At 35.5% G+C, this 22,037-nt stretch overlaps 2 protein-coding genes across 2 annotated transcripts; one reads left to right on the forward strand and one right to left on the reverse strand.

Annotated features, from left to right (window-relative positions):
* The first annotated feature begins 376 nt into the window (after nucleotides 1-376).
* Nucleotides 377-15,348, forward strand: DCL3 (dicer-like 3). Its single transcript, XM_086599709.1, is given in 26 exon segments — nucleotides 377-655; nucleotides 745-925; nucleotides 1,213-1,326; nucleotides 1,558-1,692; nucleotides 1,816-1,885; nucleotides 2,222-2,286; nucleotides 2,411-2,542; nucleotides 2,630-2,782; nucleotides 4,178-4,310; nucleotides 5,071-5,176; nucleotides 5,267-5,459; nucleotides 5,590-5,750; nucleotides 6,054-6,272; nucleotides 6,346-6,611; nucleotides 7,292-7,563; nucleotides 7,659-7,858; nucleotides 7,860-8,159; nucleotides 8,237-8,346; nucleotides 9,801-10,003; nucleotides 10,101-10,310; nucleotides 10,556-11,032; nucleotides 12,136-12,405; nucleotides 12,587-12,913; nucleotides 14,234-14,432; nucleotides 14,656-14,767; nucleotides 14,903-15,348. Coding segments are annotated over 26 exon segments (4,944 nt in total). The 5' UTR covers nucleotides 377-527; the 3' UTR covers nucleotides 15,111-15,348.
* A 164-nt stretch (nucleotides 15,349-15,512) lies between these two features.
* Nucleotides 15,513-19,599, reverse strand: LOC147506977 (protein NEGATIVE GRAVITROPIC RESPONSE OF ROOTS-like). The gene is made up of 6 exons (XM_086599007.1): nucleotides 19,406-19,599; nucleotides 19,201-19,276; nucleotides 16,470-16,981; nucleotides 16,224-16,386; nucleotides 16,031-16,093; nucleotides 15,513-15,925 (listed from the first exon to the last, which is right to left on the reverse strand). The coding sequence occupies exons 1-5, from the start codon at nucleotides 19,409-19,411 to the stop codon at nucleotides 16,074-16,076; spliced, it is 777 nt and encodes a 258-aa protein (XP_086455133.1). The 5' UTR covers nucleotides 19,412-19,599; the 3' UTR covers nucleotides 15,513-15,925; nucleotides 16,031-16,073.
* Nucleotides 19,600-22,037: the final 2,438 nt, after the last annotated feature.

The raw sequence follows: 22,037 nt of genomic DNA on the forward strand, positions 1-22,037 counted from the left end.
TAGGAGAAAAACAAAAAAAACACCAAATTTTTTAACCAATTTTGCACTACTTTTGAAGTGGACCAATTACAGTCAACCAGCTAATCACACCAATCCTCTTTACTTCGAGTTGACTTTGTAGGTGTGAAAAGTTAAAAACCACATTCTAAATTTCTATCTCAGTTTACTGCACTTCTAAATTCTCAGTACGAGAAGAAAAAACAAATTACCGAAAAAGGAAAAAGATTTCCACATGGCAGTATCTAATTGGTAGTAATCTAAAGTACTTCCAACTACCATCCCCGTGTAAACAGTAAACACACGCATGTACTTCAAGTCTTCCCAAACACTTCTAAAAAACCAAAAAACAGACCCGTACTAACTTCACTGTCCTTGGCGCTCGAATTTCCTATATATTTTTTTTTTCTTCAAGAGAAACTGAAAAAGAGAATCAATGCATTGAAAGTGAACAGCAAAAGATTATTTTTTTCACACATTCCTTGCTTTATTCCTTGGTCTTGTTTTAGTTCTAAAAGATTTCATCCATAATGGCAGAAAATAATGATAGTAAAAATAAAAGGAGTTTTGAAGACATGCAATCACAAACCAAGATGGTTGTTGTTAGTCAAGAACCAGTTTTTAAGACTCATTCTGTTAAAAGTTTTGATCCCAGAAGGTTTGTGTTTGTTTTTAGATTCTTTTTTATCAGTATATATTGTTAAAAAGATTATTAATTTATATGATATTTTTTTAATGGTTTTGTAGTTATCAGAAGAAGGTGTATGAGGTGGCGAGAAGGAGGAATACTATAGCTGTGTTGGATACGGGTGCTGGGAAAACTATGATAGCTGTAATGTTGATTCAAGAAGTGGGAATGGTTTTGAAGGAAAGGAAAGAGAAGAAATTGATTATTTTTCTTGCTCCTACTGTTCATCTTGTTAATCAGGTATTATGAATGGGATTTGTTATTAAGTTTTTAAGCTAAATGTTACTTGTTTTGGAGTCTGGAGTTTGTGATTAATTGCATGCATTGCATTGTTCTCTCACTGTCTCACTCACTTCTTAATTTTTATTTTTATTTTAAATTTTTTTTATTTAAATATGTTTTTGTAATGTTTTGTCCGTGTTTTCTTCTTGGTATTAGTAAAATTGAGTTGCCTGCAATTATGATTAGTTGTGCTGCTTCCTTTTCTGGATTTAATCATAGTACTGAATGTTTGTTACACATTGCAGCAATTTCAAGTTATTAAATCCCATACAGACCTTAACGTGGAGGAGTATTTTGGTGAGAAAGGCGTTGATGTATGGGACTCAATGCGCTGGGAGACGGAAGCTAATGAAAACGACGTAATTCCTCCCTCTCTCTCTCCCTGTGTGTGTGTGTGTGTCTGTCTGTCGGTCTGGTTGAGCCGATTGGCAGTGTGTGTGTGTGTGTGTGTGTGTGTGTGTGTTGAGTGGATTTATGCTGGAGGGGACGGGACAGTGCAAGACATGTATTTCGTTCACTATCTATTTCTAACCCTTTTAGGTTGTATTTCACTTCTCCCTATTGAGTAGACTTCCGTTTATATTATGCAGGTTTTGGTAATGACACCACAGATTTTATTGGATGCTTTGAGGAAGGCATTCTTGAGTCTGAAATTGGTATGCCTCTTGGTGTTTGATGAATGTCATCGTGCAACCGGAAACCATCCATATACCAAAATTATGAAGGTATAAGCCACATTGGAGGCTACAAAACTCCTTTTCTCTATAAATGTTTACTGATAAGTTGCTTTATTTTGGTTTTAATTTTAATCCGGTTTTACCTTTTTCTTTTACTTATATTTTCTGAAGGAGTTCTACCACAAGTACAGTAACAAACCAAAGATTTTTGGAATGACTGCATCCCCTGTTATAAGGAAAGGCAAGATCCTTGATCTATTTTATTTACTTAGATTAATCCTGACGCTTCATCTTCGTTTCAATAAGCTACACATCCTCTAATGGCTTGAACTCTTGAAAGTAGATAAAATTTTTATCTGACCCTTGTTCTGTTTAGGGTGTTCAAATTTGAATTTAATGATGGGCATTTGAGTTTAATTACCATGCATCTAATTTCACTATCCTGGGTGTAATTTCACGTGCTTTCTTTTTCATCTTTCTCTTTTTTTTGTTCCTGCTAAATTTGACCCTTTTATTTTATCTATTTTGGTTACTAGGAAAGGTTCTGATAGTGTTGTTATGTGCATATGCGTATCAGGTGTCTCATCCGCCATGGATTGTGAGGATCAAGTGTCAACACTTGAAAGCATATTAGATTCTAAGGTTGCTCTAATAATATTTACATTTGCATTGGCTATACTTAATTTTATGCCCCTTTACATTTTGACATATTGTGCAGCAGTTTGTACGCTTCAATGCATAAGTTCCTACTTGTTTAACTCTGCAGATCTATACAATTGAGGACAGAACTGAACTTGAAAGTTTTGTTCCCTCACCAGTTGAAGAGAAAAGATATTATAACAGTATCCTCTTCTTCCATGAAGAACTAAAAGAGAAGTTGGGATCTTCTCGATCTAAGGTTACTCCATAATTTCTCAATTCACTTGTCACGTGAAAGAAGTTTTACTAACAAAAAATTTCTGACATGGCTCTTTTCTCTGAGCAGTTTGATGACTTGCTGGTCAATAAGCAAAGTTCGTTGCCAAGTCAATACAAAGACACGGACGAAACATTTAAGGCCTTGAGAAAGAAACTATTGAGCTACCATGCAAAGATATTGCATTGCCTAGACGGTCTAGGCTTTTTATGTGCTTATGAGGTATGCAAAAGAAAATATTATAATGTATATTGTTAGCGATATGCCGATATCTTCACAATGTTGAAGCCAGAGCTAAGTTTAATTTTCTGATATTTTAGATTTTGACACTAAACCACTTTTTATCATGGCCAGTATAGAGTAATTTGATTACGCTTTACATTTTTAACCAAATAATAGACGAATGGTTCTACTTGTGCCTTTTCTGTTCTTGAGGAGGACCTCCTTTGGATCTAATTGTCCTCCTCAGAGAATGTGTGTGTGTATCGTAAGTATCAATCTTTTTGGTTTTAGCCTTTAAGAATAAGTAGGGCAATTAGTGCTGTTACATAGCAGGTGATTGCCATATATGGATTTTGTGTAATTTGGAATAACATTATGCTGATAAAAAAAGTTTGGTCTATTTGTTGCTTTTAAGAAAATCTAAAACACTTGACAGTCAAGTAGGTTTAACACCATTTTATTAAACAGGCACAGTCTCTGACTTTCACAACTTCTATTGGCCATAATATGTATATCTATGCTCCAAATGAAGAAGGGATATAGAAAGTTGCTTTGGGTTTAGCATCGGATGCAGAGTCCGTTATATCTCTCGGATTTAGCATCGGATGCAGAATCCATTATTTCAGTAGTCATTTTGGAAAGCAGACAATCTTTAATTTCCTCGCTTTCCCATCAATCTACCAGTACGCAAATTAATACTCTCTACTCCAAACACACTTCCCTTCACTATTTAGTAATGTGTCCTATCTCCTATGTTTTACCTACTTGCATTTAGTGTGTTTCCTACTCTTCGTCTTGTGATATTTAGTTATTATCTGCCATTTAACTTGAAAGTGGTAATCTGAGGCTCTAGTAGTTTGTGAGAGAAGCTCTCTCATTTTTTCTGGTTAAGCATCAACATGGGCCTCTTTGTGAAAAATATTACTCTATTACTTAGGCCCAGCTTCCCAGGAATAGTTCCTGCAGATGTACTTCTCCGTTTAAAAATGCATCCACATAGCCATATGGGAAGTACATAAGAACAAAAACAATTTGTAGACTTATTGGGTATGAATTTGTGTGTATCTATATTCAAAATTACTGCTTGATTTACTTGTAAACTTTACTGGGCCTGGGCTTTTAAAATAGGTGTGAATAGTCTTACATACGCTGACTTGAAAGGTAACAACATAAAAATTCTGATTCCTTGCTGATCCTCAGTTGTAAGGAGAAAACTTATACTCTTATTCTGGATGATATCTTTATGCGTGTGATAGTTTTTTGTGAGATCACTCCTTTGAGCTATATTAATCCTCGTCATCTTTACTTTTGAATGTGTTTTAATGTGTTCATGACTTATTTTTTTGTCTCTTGATCTGTTTGTTTGATGTTCACTGTGATGTTTTGCTGTGGTAGGCTGCTAAAGTCTGTGCAGAAACTGCTCGTTCAAACTCCAAAGACGAATGTGAACTGTACAGAAACAGTTTTGTTTTGTGTAGAAATTTTCTTGAAGATGTTCTACACATATTTGAAGAGTCTTTGCCACATGGTATGATTGCAATAAATCATTTAGGTTGAAAGTTATATAAGTTTTGTGATGTTTACTAGATGCTGCATCTTTGCATCCTTGTTGTTTGTGTTAGTATATGATTTACCTCCCTGTACTTGATAACTCGCTGATTGCATGTATCAAATTAAATGGTTTATTGCAGATGCAACTGTATTTGAGTTATTTATTTTCTCTAAATACACCGTACACCATCTCTGATGTTGTTAACTTCTTTTGTCATATTGTCTAAACGACACTGTAAAGGAGTGTCTTTTGGCTTTTCATCTGGAGCATCATATCAATATCCGCATTAGTTTTTCATGGCTCCAGGACTCTTTATTATCTTCTCACCTGTCCTGCCATTAACCCTTCTGTTATCTTGCCTCAATATCTTCTTTCCCAGCTATTAATCCATTATTGTGCTTTATTGTGACCTGAATTTCTCTAAACAATAAATTTTGCAAACCCTTTTTGCTTGGTGGGCACATGCCTAGGAGGTTCATTGATTTAGCATTATGGAAACACAAGGCTACTTTCTTTCATAATGTGATAACTGACAAGTAGTGAAAATGTAGTGGCAAGGGATATCATGCGTCAGTTTTCTTGATGCAATTGCAACATTAGCAGTGCCAATTGCCAATTTTTTCATTGCTTAATCAGTTTTCTGATAGTAAGCGTTACTACCATGATACATTTTTTTGAATTGCATTATCTATGACAATCGATGCATCGGATGCTAATGCTAGCCCCTGAATTTCAGACTATGAACATTTTTTCAACATGGGTTTTGACCATTTAAAGGCAATCACAATGGGTTATATATCTCCTAAGCTATATGAACTCGTTCAAATATTCCAATTACTGGGGTAAGATAACTTACAACCTTAACTATTCACCTTGTAATTTCAATCCCTTCTTGTTTGCTGCATTGATAACACCAAATTTTCATTATTCAGCGGGTCTAGGGAGCTACGATGCCTCATTTTCGTGGAAAGAATTATAGCAGCTAAAGTAATTGAGAGATTCATGAGGAAAGTCAGTTCTCTGTCTCATTTGACTGTTTCATATCTGACTGGAGGGGGTGCATCGGTGGATGCACTTACACGAACGATGCAGAAGAAAACATTGGAATCATTTCGCTGTGGGAAGGTACTAAAAAATAAGTTAAAAAAGTTAGAAAGTCAACCTGTAATTATATCAAACATTCCCATAGTAACTGTAAGCTTAAGTCAAACCTTCTTATGTTTATAGTTATCAACTTAATAAGCATGTTATATAGGTTAACTTACTGTTCACTACCGATGTGTTGGAGGAAGGAATTGATGTACCAAGCTGCTCCTGTGTAATAAGGTTTGACTTGCCAAAAACAGTTCGTAGTTATGTCCAGTCACGCGGTAGAGCTCGACAAAACGGATCCCGATATGTCCTTATGCTTGAAAGGTATAGTTCTGCGAGTTCCTATTAGACTCAGGAATCTCATTTAATCCTGTTTGTGATTTATTTATGTTTTTTTTTTCTTCCTTTCCTCAATCCTATTATACTCTTTTGAAAGTTTTGGACATTCAAATTAAAACCAATTGGTTTTAAGTGGAGAGGCCCCAAGACTTATTTATTTTTATGCGTAGCTTTAAGATATGTGATATGATATTATATCAACACATCTTCTAGTTGGTGGTGAACCATAATTATTAGGGCTGATTAAGGTACACAATCTTCTAGGTCTAACGTTACACCTATCCACAGGGGGAACATCGAGCAAAGGGACATGTTATATGACCTTATCAGGAGTGAGCATTCTATGACAGATTCTGCTCTGACCAGAGACCCAAATGCTTGTATATCCAAAGTATGTGATACAGAGGAACCAGATATGTATGTTGTGAGGTCCACTGGAGCATCAGTTACTGCAGATTCATGTGTTAGCCTCATCTTTAGATATTGCGAAAAGCTCCCAGGGGATATGTATGATTTCTATTTTTCTCGGTCATTTCATAGATGATACATTAATGACGCAACTAATCAATATTTGCTGTAGGTACTTCACTCCAAAGCCAAAATTTCAAATGATATTATCTGGAGGATTATATGAGTGTGAATTGACTCTACCTCCTAGTGCACCCATACAAAAATTGACTGGGCAGCAAGCCAGAAATACCCACCGGGCTAAGCAACTTGCATGCTTAGAGGCTTGTAAAGAACTGCACAGATCAGGGGCACTTGATGACCATCTTCTTCCCAGTGTCGAAGAACCTTCAGCTGATGATACCATCAAAGTTAATAGAGATTATTCTTCAGGTGTAGGTAGGAATTTGAACATCCCTATCTTTGAACTATTTCTATTTGGATTAGCATAGAGTAATTTTTTCATCTGGTGTACTGAAGAAATTGTAAGTAGTTATTCAAATTATTTTAACTAGATCTACTCTCCACCTTTTGTTTCCAAAAATAGTTGCATGGGTTGTTGGAATATTTGTCCCTTCTGTTAAGGAATGTATTCTTATCATGTTTGAATGTCAGTTTAGACTTTCTCCTGATATAACTTAATGACCAAGATTTTGGTTGCGCACTTTGTCCGCAATGTGTCCAGATTTATAGCCAAGATGATTTTCATGGAATCATTCTGCAGAAAAACGTAGACCATAGCATGGTTTTGGTGGAGAAATACTGATGAAACTGACAGATTTCTGAGATATATCCTTGTTATTTATTAAGCCGCCATACAAGTCAATGTGCTAGGATATTTAAAAAAAAATTATATTTGAACTTGATCATGTGTATCTGGTTCATATATATATATATATAATACTTAGATTGCAGTGGCCTATCAATATCAACCCTTTGGTAACATAAGTATGACATGCCACAAAATGATGTTGGAGTTCGGTCTGATTAACTAAGGGCGTTTATTCAGTTGAGTTATTATTCTTTGATGTGTTTGTGCCCTCCATCATACATGCTAATACATCTCATTGCTTTTGAAGGAACAACAAAAAGGAAAGAGTTACATGGAACTACCACTGCCCGTGCTTTATGTGGATCTTGGGGAGACATAACTGATGGCATCTCTCTGCATGCATATAGGATAGATTTCTCCTGTAGCCTGGCTGATGAATTCTATTCTGGTTTTGTTCTTTTGATTGAGGCAAACCTTGATGATGAGGTAGCAAATGCTGAGATAGAACTTTTCTTGACTGACAAGTTTGTGAAGTCTTCTGTTTCCCCGTGTGGGCAGCTCCATTTGAATGCCGATCAGGTTTAGTTGCAACAGCATTGAACTCTAATTGTTTTTTTAATTTGAAAAAAACACTCAATTATATGTTTGGTAACTTTTTTTTTGTCCAATATTAGGTGAAATATGCGCAACTTTTCCAGGAATTTCTTTTCAATGGTATATTTGGGAAATTGTTTATCGGATCCAGGTCATCTGGAACACCCCGAGAGTTTTTGCTCATGAAAGAAAACAAATTATTGTGGAGCAATTTAAATATGTTTTTGCTTCTCCCCGTTGAGTCCCACATCCCAATTCGTGATTCTCTGGAAATAAATTGGGGGGATTAATGCATGTTCTTCAGCAATTGAGTTTGTGAAAGAACATTATTCAGCGGTTGAGCATTTACCAACCAGAGCCCATGATGAGGCAGAGTGCAAGAACTCCAAATTCATCTTCTTAGCTAATACTTCAGTGCTTGCACAGAATCTTCCAGAGATGGTAGTTTTGGCCATCCATACTGGAAGGATTTACTCCGTTCTTGAAGTTATGAATGAGAAGTCTGCTGAGAGTTCATTTGATGGAGAGTTTGATGCAGGTCCATCAACTTATAGTTCCTTCAGGGAATATTTTGACAAAAAGTAGGTAGATTATGATATTTTCAGCTGTTTAATGTGTGCTAGGTAGTTTATGACCCTCCAACTTTAAACCTCTTTAGGTATGGGATTGTGCTGCGGTATCCGGGACAGCCTTTGTTGAGATTAAAGCAAAGTCACAAGGCACACAACCTTCTTGCAAGGCCAAGAAATGAAGTTTCGAAAAATGAAGGTCTGCTTTATGGTATATTTAGTAATCATTTGACAGCATTGAATCTTCCTAGTGGTGCATGTCATTTTTATTGACTCATTTGACCTGTCAAAATTATTTTACACCTCGGTACTTCTAGGTTGTACATATTCAGGCCATTAGTATATTATGTATGTTGAGTCCATAGATTGAAGTCCAAGTTTGGAAGAAATTATGAAAAATGACATAGGTAATTAAAATGTAAATTTTGTTTACTTTTTATGAAGTAGCATCACCTCTCATACTGTTTATTTATTGAGGTAGTTATCTATGTCATATCTGTATGCTGATTATTTGCACTAGATCTTGCCTGCAAATGTTATTTGCAGAAGACAAGTAATAAGGTGAGGGTGGTATGTTGTTCTAAGAGACTAAGAATGATGGTTGCGAGTTACTTGGAAATCCATTAAGTAATTGAATCCTCAAAAGTTGTTTAGATATGTTGCAGTATGACTTCCAGTTTTTATTTTTTTATTTTTTTATTTATTGTTGTTGTTGTTGCTGCAATAATCAGATCCTACTTTACTGATGTATTGGAATTGTATGATGTTTCTGCCGATTTGCAATCATTTGATCCTTTTTGGGTGATGTATTGGTGCATACTGTTTGTATTTCATCATCTCTACTTTTTCTCATGTTACGGCTTGTTTGTAGTAGTGATACTGCGAACTGGTAATATACTGGAAGGTTATACTTCTAAGAATCACCTTCTTCTTACTGATGTTAGTAATAGAGAAAGCTTCACGTAGTTATGACTGCCTTATCTTTTGGCATTACCATACTTTAAAAGGAAGATTTTTAGACAAAGCTGAACCCTTCGAAAGGATTGTGAGCAATTTAAAGTACCATTTCAACTCAAAGTGACATTGTAATTAATTTTGGGGTTTAGAGAGACATACTCTGTCACTTCAAATCAATTTTAATAAAATTATTGTTTTACTGGGCAAAAGATAACAACCTGCCATGAAGAACATTAAGCCTGATGATTCGATTTTTTGGTGGGATAAAGTTGTCATTGATGTCAATTGATGTAATGTGATTGCTTGATAATAGCGCAACTGATAAGAGATTTTGTTGAAGGTTTGTGTGATCCAGTCTATCACATTGACTAATAAAATTGTTGTTTTACCAGAAAAAAAAGCTTACAACCGTTTCCTCATGTATATTCATCGCATGAAACTACGATGACCATAGTCCATAGCATACATCATGTGTTGCTTAAAATATACTTCGAGTTTCCTTATATTTAAAACCTCAGGAGTTACTTTTCTAAGACCCATCTGAAAAGGAAAAGAACAAGAAAAAGAAAAAGGTCTCAAACAAATGTTTATGTGAAATAAACAAAAATGATTCATTTGTTAAATCTGTGGCAAGACTGTTAGATTTTTCTCGACATGTTTTTAATAATGTGTGTGACTATTGTTTATTATGTACAGGGGGCATGGCTACAGAGAAAACATTAGCATTCGTTCACATGCCTGCAGAACTCTTAGTTTCTATCGACGTATCAATAGGTGTTATAAAATCATTTTACTTGTTGCCTTCTTTGATGCACCGATTGGAGTCCCTCATGCTAGCCATACAGCTTCGAGAAGAAATTTCTTGTGGTCTTAACAATTGCCACATATCGAGCTCTCTGGTTTGTTTTACTGGATAACTTCTGCCCTTCCTTTTGGATGTTTGTTTATAAATCAGTTGAATACTTTAATGAAGTTGTTTGTACTTAACTTACCCAGATTCTGGAAGCACTGACAAGTCTTAGATGCTGTGAAGACTTCTCTCTCGAGCGTTTGGAGTTGTTGGGGGATTCTGTACTAAAGTATGTTGTGAGCTGCACTCTTTATCTAAAATATCCAAAGAAACATGAAGGCCAGTTATCAGCACTCAGGTCATTTGCTGTTTGCAACTCGACACTTTATAAGTTAGGAACCAATCGCAAGTTACAGGTATGCAATCTTTATATTTTAAAACTAACTGTTATTGTTGATGCATTTGACTGGTGTCAAATAAGTCCCTGTGTGATTGGGAATATACACTACTTTTCTATGTTAGGATAGGGCTCGATGAACAACATGTGGAGGATATAGGCTTTTCCAATTTCAATTGATGTAATCTGAAGTATATGCATTTTTCAAAATGTTTTGACTGTTGTCACTTGTCCATCATGTTGCGTTTTAATTTTGATTGTCAGGGTTACATACGAGACAGTGCATTTGAGCCCCGCCGATGGGTTCCTCCAGGGCAGCGTTCTATATTCCCTATTCCTTGTAATTGTGGGGTGGATACTTCTGATGTGCCTTTGGAAAGTCAATTTGTAACTGAAGATCCGAAAACTGTAGTTGGAAAGGCTTGTGATAGAGGTCACAGGTGGATGTGCTCTAAGACCATTTCAGATTGTGTTGAAGCACTGATTGGAGCTTACTACGTTGGTGGTGGATTAGCTGCTGCTATTGTTATCATGAAATGGCTGGGTATAAATGCAGAATTTGATCTTACATTAATTGACAAGGCCATTTCCAATGCACCTTTGTGGCATCACACGCCAGAATCCAATGTGCTCAATGTGTTAGAATCAAAGCTCAACTACTGCTTTACCACCAAGGGTCTGTTATTGGAGGCCATAACACATGCATCTCAGCAAGAACAAGGGCTTAGCTATTGTTATCAGGTAATACAGTGAAAGTATGCATGCCAATCTGTCTCTCTTCCTAAATAATATACAGCTCTTTCTTATATACTTACGTTAATTAGGTGAATTATTGCAGGAATTCATAAATGTGCTACTTGTACAAATTTATATTTTGAAATGGCCCATCATTCGTTTATGTTGAGATTCTAATCCCTTATCGGGTATCTAAAGCCACGCATAACAATTTACAAATCATGGGGGCTCTCTACTCAATGCCATTTGGTTTAGAGTTGGATGCCGAAATTTAATATGATATGGGGTATCTGTCTGGACCAAAGGGCCCATGTACACCATCTCACCCATTTAAAATTGTCTACTTTGGATCACGATACGCCACACACGCGTGAGGAGGCGTTTATAATTCCACATTGACTCTTCCACTCATTGCCAATTAGCTTTGAGTTGAATCCCCAAATTTAGTAGTTTCATTTGAAAGATCTTGTTGAGAGCTTTCCATGAAGAGTCGCTATCATGATGTTGGTCTCGTATTCATAGATCGAGCTTGATTTTGACTTGAGCACTGATTTTCTATATAGATGCAGAAAGGGATGTAATTTTTTGGTTCATTAATATCTCGTCCAATTTCTGACATTTGGGGTTTGAGAATCAAAGAATATCTCCTGATATGTAATGAGAACAATAGGTGATATTCGAGTGATATGCCGTAAAATTCTATCAATATCCCATATATTTCACCTTATAAATCTTATTTCATAGCTTTAACTAGTTCACAAGGGTTTTTTTTCTATATGGAGAAGACACAAACACACCAATGCAACCTCACACCAGTGCCACCTTGAGGATGAATTAAAGGCTAATTTTCGGTGAAGATTATCTCCCCATCACAGAGATCATCCTCACAGAAATCTACTCATCCTCACCTTTAAAGAACCATGACAATGCTTGTAATTCTCTTGATATTAGAATTTGTGAAACCAAATTTTTGTAAGAAACTATCTCTTATTTGAAAATGTGGAAATTTGTGTGTTAATTCGTTCTTTTGGATATCTGTATTTTTGAATAAATTAAACTCGGTGGCAATCATTTTGTTTGTTGAGTTGCTTTCCTTGGAATTTTCGCAGAGGCTTGAGTTTTTGGGTGATTCTGTATTGGACCTACTTATCACATGGTATCTCTTTCAAAGTCACACAGATATTGACCCTGGGGAGTTGACTGATTTGCGTTCAGCTTCTGTTAATAATGAAAGTTTTGCTAAAGCTTCTGTCAAACACGCTTTGCAGCAACATCTTCAGCATTGTTCGGGTTTGCTCTTAGAACAAATAACAGAATATGTGAAGTTTGTACTTGATGGGCATGATCATCTGTTGCTCCAAAGGGTTAAATGTCCCAAGGTAAATGATATGACTTATAAGCTATGGTATCACCTCAACATTCATTTGGCATGGTTTGCATGTCTTCCATGATACATGTTTTGACCAGATCTATCCCTAGCCGTTTTCAGAGTTTTAGCTGGTAATTTTGTTATTTGACATTATCTTATTAACATTTTCACCTGCATCTCTTTCATCACAGGCTCTTGGAGACCTAGTAGAGAGTATTGCAGGGGCTGTACTGATCGATTCCAGATTTAACCTTGATGAAGTTTGGAGGATATTCGAGCCACTGCTTTCTCCTATTGTTACGCCTGAGAAACTCGAGTTACCTCCTTTCCGCGAACTAAATGAATTATGCAGTCATCTTGGGTATTTTATAAGAGAGACATCTACAATAGAGGAAGAAATAGTTCACATTGAACTTTGGCTTCAATTAAAGGATGTTCTTCTAAAAGGAGAGGGACGTGATAAGAGCAAAAAGGCTGCAAAAGGACAAGCAGCATTTCAGTTATTGAAGGATCTAGAGGTTTGATGCTCATCTCAATGTTTGCACGCTCTCACAGTATTTATTATTAGAACTGAATAGCTAATTAGTACACACAACACACTGCTAACTGCACACTACTATGAATGTTTAACTCCTTAACGTCATCATTGGTCATTTAGTTATTTTATTTGTGTTATATCTTAAGTAAGATCATCTTGAAGTTATCATTTTATATATTTTATTTGGACTCTTTAAGTTATCAGTCTCCCCATTGCAGTACCTTACAATTTTTTTGTGATTCCTCGCAGTTTCCCATTAATCAAAAGTGGACCTAATGAATTTTAGGGGGGAGGGGGGGACAAACCCCTCACAATGAATCAACTATGTGGACATTTCTAACCATGCCAAAAATCGTTTTCAAGTTTTTGACTGTTAACATTGTTAAACTGTGAATTCCATGATGGGGAGATCGAATTCGCAAAGAATAAGCCATTAATTCTGTTAAGATTTTTTGGGGACATTTCTGTTGGGCATCCCAAATTATTTAAGGAAGTTTATATTTTGTAAACCCTAATATTTTTTATATATAGTTGTGTGAGAGATGGCCGAAACAAATTATGATTGGAAACTTCTCATTGCTTTCATCAGAAACCATTTCAGAGCTGAATATGGTGATCAAAAGGTGTCAGATTTTCTTCAGTGCCTTGGTTGCTAACTTGACAGTAACACAAGTGCTTTTAACATATTAATAAAGTAATAAATTGTGTAAGTTTGAAACTCAGGGCAAGTTGGGTCAGGTTGTGCTTTAATTGGAGCAGAGTTCTTTTATGCACTCGACCCAGACCAGTATCATTATCTACAAGAACCGAATTCGTGTTACTCAGTGCTTAAAACCAAGCTCCCTCGGGTTGGTTCAGGCTGAGTTGGTTAATTGACTTTGTTTGCATTGTAGGTTTAAGAAAGGCTTCTTTATCCATCATTTTAACACTATGCATTTTACTAATCTGTTTTTATTTAATTTGCATTGAACTCAATATGGACATACACTAATATTGATGGTAAGAAAAACAAGGAAATGAAATTACATGAACATAGTTATCAGACTCGGTCTCAGGTTGATGTGATGGGAGTTTGTCACACGGCCTCAATCCCAGTTTCAGTTGGGTTTGGCTGAAGCTTTCCCTGCTTAAAAAAACTTTGAGTTATAGACCGCTTCTGTTTTTTCTCGTAGAAATAACGAAGGATTGTGAAAGAAATTTTGGAAATGTATATGCACCATGCATGTAGACACGAGGTCTCTTTCAGCTCTTATTTTTATCTATTTATTTGTTTATTTTTAATTTTTTTCTAATATAACAGGTAAGAGGTATTTCACACTTTCGGCATGTATCTAGAAAGAAGAATCATGAAATGGTATTTGACGATTCCTATATCCAAGACATGGATATCAGCATCTGCAGGCAATCGTCTGGTAAAGATTTGAATGAACCATCCTCAAAAAAGAAAAAGACAACTGATACCACAGTTGTTCAGGATTCTACAGATGTCACTGCTCCAGGTAGGCATCACTCTATATAGGTTGTTCTGAATTTACATTGGCACATCTTAAGAGTTAAAAAAGTGGTCCACTTGGCATGTTACCATGGCAAATGAAAGCAGTATGTGCCCCTTCTGTGATCTACAGTAAATTATTGTAATATTGCTCTAAGAGTCATATCTGTAGTGATTTTGAAGTGATCTAACGAAACCGTCTTTCTAATTTGGTTGCTTCTTGCTTGCAGTGGTTGTGACAATTAACAAGAAAAAAGGAGGCCCTCGAACATCTCTATATGCCCTCTGTAAAAAACAGCAATGGCCAATGCCTACTTTCGATTCAACCCAGCAGCAGTCAAGGTTGGGATTTTAACCAAGTGATTCAGTGAACGACAGATTTTCCTTTTTTTTTAAATCCCTTGTGGCAATCACGCCTATACAGTGATGTAAATAAGTTTTTGTGCCGGAATTTACTAATCAGGGTTTTCTGAATAGGTCTCCTGTCGAATTTGGCTCTGGCTCCGAAAGAAGGATAGGTTTTAACATTTTTGTGTCAAAGATCACTCTGCATATACCGAATTTCGGTGCCATTGAACTCACTGGAGAACAAAGAGCTGATAAGAAAAGTTCACAGGACTCTGCAGCGCTTATACTGCTTTACGAGCTGGGAAGACGGGGAAAATGCTCCATCGAGGATCTGTGACGTGATTATATGTGAAGTGTGTAACGTCATTGTATAGCACACCTTTTTTTTTAAACTCTTGAACGCATGAAGCAAGCTGTTGAAGGTTCCTACCTCTAAATTGGTAATGTATACCAGCTTTTATACCACATAACTGGGTTAAAGCCCTGCCTTATTTGTAAATGTATCTGTTTCACATTTATTTATTAAGGAACATTAATTTCTATTAAGTACTCCAAATAAAAAATATTAGTCTGAATTGCGCTTTTGGATGATTTGAGACTTCCCCATTGGATTACGAGCACCTCTTTAACCAGTTTAACGTAGTAAAGCATCTCATTTGGCTACACGTGGTTTTGAATTTCAATGACGCCAAAGGGATACTATTGTGTACTACTGTAACAATTCAAGACGATTTAAATTTTTTTCCAAAACATAAAACTTTTGATACAACTTTTACCCACTTGAGATTATATCAAAAGTAGCAAGGAGTATGTAGTGCTTATTTCACATTTACCGACCATAATATGTTAATTAAAAATCGAGAATGATAACATTTATCAAGCATCAAGTTCCTTATGGTTAAGCAAGAAAAATGTGTTGCATCCAACACACAACAATGAAACAGACAATCCATGTCTGCAAAAAAAGAAATGCTACATGCTCATGCATGCTAGCATAATTCTTTGGTCATTGGAATCACACTCACACTCAAACTTCGTTTCAATAATCCCACTTTCGAAGGTTTTATTTATATGGTATCCTTCACTTCGTCTTTTCCAACTAATTATGGTGCCAATGCTTATACTTGAATAATCATGCGAGCTATTTGATATCTGCCAATCATTTATCATGGAGTTAGTAAACCTTTTCACATAAATGAGAAACAAAAGCCAAAAAGCTTAGCAATCTTAAAATGCTGGATGAAGAGTTGATGTTACCTCACATTCTTCCAAATTCTAGCAATCAACAAAGGCTGCATGTTTATATTTCTAGAACAATATCTGCAAATACAAAATCAGTGCTATTTGAATTTTTAAATATGTATATCATCTCACGTCACTTTTACACACATTCCTATTGAAAGTTGAAACCATCATGTATGCAACATGGAGGTGAAGTAGAAGAACTTACATTCAGAATCTGTCTTCACCCATTTGCAACCACCATCTCGTTTCTCCTCATGTTGATCTTCCTTGTTATTTTTTGAGCTATGTCTGTCCCCCAAGTATTTCTTTACTGAGGTTGTAGAAGAGTTTTGGGGATAAATCTTCTTGTGAAGTAGTGTCCTCAAAAGCTAAAATGAATAAACATGATTAAAAGCAAAACCAATAAAACTAAATATATACACCATGATTTAAGACAAATTATTCTGCCTACCTTTTCCATTCTGGACTCTGGAATTGGATCTATTAAGCTGGGAGCTGGCGAGAAGCCACTTCTACACACAAACATCTTCTTCAAAAGAAAAGAAAATGATTTTTTCCGAATGGACTTGTTCTTTTCCATGCACATATCTTTTCCATTACTCAAAACAACACTGCTTCTTGTATTATCATCAACCATTTTTTCATCTGAATCTTCACATAATGTATTTGAAATTGTTCGATCAACCTCCAAGCTTGATGGGCAATTTAGAAATTTATCTAAGGGAAGACTAATTCCATCTTCAAATTCTGCCTGGGTTGGTTTACGTGATAATAATTTTGTCAACTCTTTTTGTAACTTTCCAACTTCTTCTGGTGTGAAATCTACTTGATTTTCATCAGATGAAGATGTATTATTGTTTTGTGGATCTTCTTTTAGATCATTGTTGCCGAAAGTCCCAATTGCTAGCAATCCATGCGGCCAATCACTGAATTCCTCTTTACGTTCTTCATGCAAAACATGATCTACATACAAAAAAAAACATTAGGAAATGATTTTAGAAACTTGTTACATTTTATTTATTTATGTTAATACAGTCTTACTACAATCCGAGCAAAATTTAACACATTTTTGTTTTAACGAATTAGCTAAAGATACAAGTTTATATTTCAATTAGTAGCTCAGTCAAAGATCTGTAGGACTTCCTAAAACATACTTGCTTTAAACACTCTGCAGTGCTCTTAAACTACTCAACTATTTGCGAAATAATACAATCCTATATTCCTATATGAAGCTGGCACCTTCAAAATGTCGCACCTTCCAAATCCTTTGTTTAGCATCAAAATTCACATGGGTGAAAGCTCTTGTTGTACACTAAAAGACGTGAGAGACCTCTTACTTGGAAACGACGCCAACTTTTATATTGCTTTCTTTTCCATGAAAAGGTATGCTTGACTTGTCATAACTTGTTTAATCCTAAAACTATTTTCCTTTGGTACCAATTCCCTAAATCAACTTAAAAGTTAAAACACTTAAATAAGTTCTGTTGATTTCGTTTTGCAAAATAATATCTCAAGTGACGTTATGGATTAGCTCATATAATAAACCCAAGTCCCAAAACTCCAAGAAATATATCTAGCATTATAATAGTATATACTATATACTATATAGCAGCTGATAGATATCGATAGCACGGTGGTCTTTCTTCGAACAAAATACTAGTTATCGACTTATCGTCAATGTGAATCTGAAGATAATTTTTATTAGTTGTTTCCCAAGAAATTACATATACATACTCAGTAAGGGTGAACAACTAGTTCCAAGTGCTTAGGAGCAAATTCTTGTTCAAAGTAATTTTCCTTAGAAAATATCACATTTCTTCTGACAAAGAATAATGGTAATCATGCATGAGAATTTCCCAGTTTGATCTGTAATCTGTTCCTTGAAAGGGCTACAAGGTAACAATAAGTTTAAGAAAAAGATAAAAACCAAAAAGAGTGCTTTAATTGAATCAAAGACAGCTACCTATGGCTTGCCATGCTCATGCCCCACAAAAGAAATAATTTAGAATTTTAGATGGCTCATGCTGAGAACAGAGACAAATTAAAGAACCTCACCTTAAGGAAATTATTTTCGAGGACTATTCTATATTTACATTCTTGTGACCTTGTCAACCATTTGGAAATTATCTGAGTTTTTGCCATCTACTTTAAAAAAAGACTACCAAAAGAACCATTTGTCCATTTCTAAACAGGAAGAAAAAATAAAATCTTTAATTAGACGAACAAAGACAGACGATTTTAGCAGGAAAAAAAAAAAAAAGACAAGACTCCAACACACACGGACCATTAGCTTTCAAGTTTTTATCAAAAAGAAGAAAAGTCCCATGCCTTTCAAGTTTGTATCTCTCATTTGTTTTGTTTGTTATACCTAATATCAAATTATCAATAACTGTAGTTGATTATAAGTATCAACAGCTCATAATGAATCTTTACCAATAAAAGTAAAACACAAGCAAATAAACTAATAATTCGGAAATGCATGCTAATATATATACTAGCTTATTATTAGTTATCATGAAATATATACTAAAAATTAAGATCATATATATTAAAGAAGATAAAAATATTGAGAGGACGCCAGGTGACGCGAAATGGAACTATTTCCTAATTATGAACAAAATAACGCAATGTTGTATGCACGCAGTAATGCAGGATGGAGTATGGACGACTTTACATAATTACGTCAAATATATGACACACATGTAGTTTTTATATAAAATCCAAATACCATCCAAGAACTTGTACGTACACCATGAAACATTTCCTAGCTATATGGAAATTATGAAAAAACAAAATGTTACGATTTATAAGTCCAAATTTCACAAATATAACGAATAAATCTTGAAATCCTATCATAGTTATTTGTTCCATTCCAAGTTCAACAAGAGAAATTGTATGCTTATTTTCTTTTTCTGCCAGATTGCATTTCAATCATATTGTGACAGGTACAAGACTACAAGCAATCCGGCCTCCTGAGTGAAAACTTGATTCCCAAGGAAACAAACCATTTTATTACAAATTATTTACACGTACTATATCAGTTGAATATATTCATATATTACCTGTAAGCTTAATCATTATTTCTTTCACAGAGTAAATTTTCATAACTTGGCACTTTAGACATGATTGTCATGTATATTGTTGGAAGACAATATGTGCAAAAAGAAATAACAGACGCTTACTATGCCGTTGTGAAGCTCCAGTTTGTTTCTCTATCTCTTGCTTCCCACTGAGCTTATTCTGCATCCAACCAAAGATCTACAACCAAATATATCCAAATACTTATAAGCAAACCTATCAAACTGCTTGATAATGAACACTCGAGTATGAAGAATAGAAGCAGAAACCGGTTAGTTCTTCTCTTTCATGTATATATTGCATGCTTACCTTCATTTAGCTCAATATAACTGATAGCACCTTCAGAAAAAATGTATAACACAAATATTGGTGGTGGACCTGGAAGAACAATGGGGGGTTATAAACACAGATCCTATAAGCCAGTGAGAGTTTTGGAAGTATTAAATAGAGGTAGGGCTTTGTGGAATTCTCTGGATGGGTAAGAGAGTAGTTTTTTTTTTGGTAAAGGCTAAGATAGTAGTTGTCAATTGTCATTGGTTCAAGTCCCAAACACAACCTTTTTACATCTCGAGACTTGAGGTCATAATTTTTGACTTTTTGGCTTAAAAGCTAGTTTTCTCAATAACTGGGTGCATTCCGAAGTTGTAAATGTGCAACTCTAAAAGCTTCAATTCACATACATTTTTCTTTTGGTTTTGAAGTTGCAGAAACTAGAAAGTGTCTCTGGAAAAACTTTAGGCCGTAAAGACTCCCCTGCATCCCCGTGAGCTGACCAGGCAACCAACATGTATGTCTAACTCCGCTAGTTGCAACATGTTGGAGAAGTAACTCCGGCATTACATTGTATATCGGAGTTGCACTATGCAACCAGGGTCGGATCTAAGATTGCCATTCAACAACTAATATACACTATAAATATTTTTTTTGGAGTGAATTATACACTATTATAACTAGTATTTTTTTTTCGACGGAAAAATTAGGTGTGCTATAGCCCACCCCCTGGATCCGGCTCTGTATGAAACTCTCTAAGGGGGTTGTTGATCTCTAACATTTTTTTTCCGATGATACACGGTTTATTAACATTAACTTAACTGTCTAATGTCGAGCATTTGTAGAATGTCCAGGCCGCCCAAATGAAATTGAAAGACAATTCAGCCTACGTCTAGAATGTTTCCTACCTGAACCAGAGGGCCCAGGTGCATTCCAATGCCATGTGGTTCAGTTCCCTCATTTCCACTTTCGCCTACAGCTAACCTGACCTTTCCTGCTAATGTGAACATAGATCGAAATAGAAAATTAAAATAATAGTAATAATAATAAAAATCTGTGAGTCTTAAACTAGTTTTTTTTTTGACGAAATGAATCAATTTTGCGCCCGATCTAGTGTATCACGCATTACATTGAATTATCGATCATGTTACTATGTTAGTACACTTGGCACAAACTATTAGAAGATGTATTCAAATCTTCTCATGATGCTCATGGTCAGAAATATGTGATATATTATAGGTTTTTGGTCCATTTGACATGATATGGTGATCTAGCATCATCCTAAAATGTCGGGCAGATAGTATCACCAATATGAAATCTGTAATCTGGGAAACAGCCAACATATACCATGAATCCATGATACGGGTGTTTTTACCTTGAATCAATGAAGCAGTGAAAGGAAAAACAAGTCCAATGATTTCAAATTCCAAATACCCCTACCTATGGTACTATTAGAAACTTAGAATCCAGCAAAACCCCACCATACCCAAACTGTTTACCCTGCAAAAGTACGTAGTCTCATTCAGTGCATAAAGATCATCCTAAAACAACCAATGAGAAAAAAATGTTGAGGCAACTTTCATGCTGCAAACCCTCACAGAACCATTGTTTTCATCACTAGTTTTGCTTGCAATATTAATGCCCAGTCACTAGGTCTAGGTGTAATTCCTCGAGATTCAAATTTAAGTCCCGTTCAACAGATATGAACACTTGTAGCAAACACATTTGGCAAAAAAAGTTTACACAATTTGTACGGCAACTTGACAACCCGTGAACGTGGCTATGTTCAACTCACATGGTGTTTGCCAAATGTGTTTGCTACAAGTTCAACTCACAGGTTCAGGTATGCATGCATAGGGCAATTAACAATGGCATCATACAAGGGAGTAGGTGAAGAGGGTGCCAGAATGGAGCCCAAGTGTCGTGACAATGATCAGATGATCATGTATAGGTTCATGTCGGATGCTCGCAACACGTGTGGTCCAAGGGTAAACAGTTGACTTTGTACATATACGGTATACTTACAAAGCCAATTAAAGTATAAAATACATTGGAAGTAGCCATCACTTTGATCTGCGCCAAAGTTGATTAGTTAAGCTTAATGTGAAAGATTTGGACTGGGTTTAATTAAGTTTAGTTTATCAACATGGTCATTTGTCACTCATCCCTAAGACTTTTAAGCTGTGAAAGATTTAGATTTGATTTACTTGAGTTTAATTTATCAACGTGGTCATATTTCAGTCTCTCCTTTCATTAGTGATTAGTCGTTCCTCATTAAGATATTTTAAGCAGCGGTAATGATAGCCGGGCTTTTAGGAGCATTTCTAATCTAAGATTTTATAACTACTTTTCTAGTTTTTATTTAAATTACCTCCCTCTTCTTTTATTATAATTGGTTCCCTAATCTCTATTAAAATTGAACCACAATAAAACTAAATTTTTTGTATAGGAATTGTATTTTACCATTTTTAGTTCATTTACAATTTGGCAAACCGATGCGTAGCACGGGACACATGCTAGTTTTAAGCAGTAATTAATATTGGATTATTAGATTACAGTATAGTAATCTACAGTTGGTCTGAGGGAGAGACATGTATATGTTGATGTAACTTGAATCTCTCTCCGTTCATAGAGTTTGGAAATGGAGTCTTTGAAGTGGGAGAAACAGTTA

This window comes from Coptis chinensis, chromosome 3 (assembly GCF_015680905.1).
Source record: "Coptis chinensis isolate HL-2020 chromosome 3, ASM1568090v1, whole genome shotgun sequence".
Taxonomy (NCBI): domain Eukaryota; kingdom Viridiplantae; phylum Streptophyta; class Magnoliopsida; order Ranunculales; family Ranunculaceae; genus Coptis; species Coptis chinensis.

Bases quoted from the DNA above. Each gene is read 5' to 3' on its own strand.
- LOC147506977 (XM_086599007.1), bottom strand. The intron at 16,387-16,469 runs GTAGGCAGAATA...TATTCATTTTAG, and splicing joins CAGAGTCCAGAATGGAAAAG to CTTTTGAGGACACTACTTCA. The intron at 16,094-16,223 runs GTAAGTTCTTCT...TTGTATTTGCAG, and splicing joins GGTGAAGACAGATTCTGAAT to ATATTGTTCTAGAAATATAA.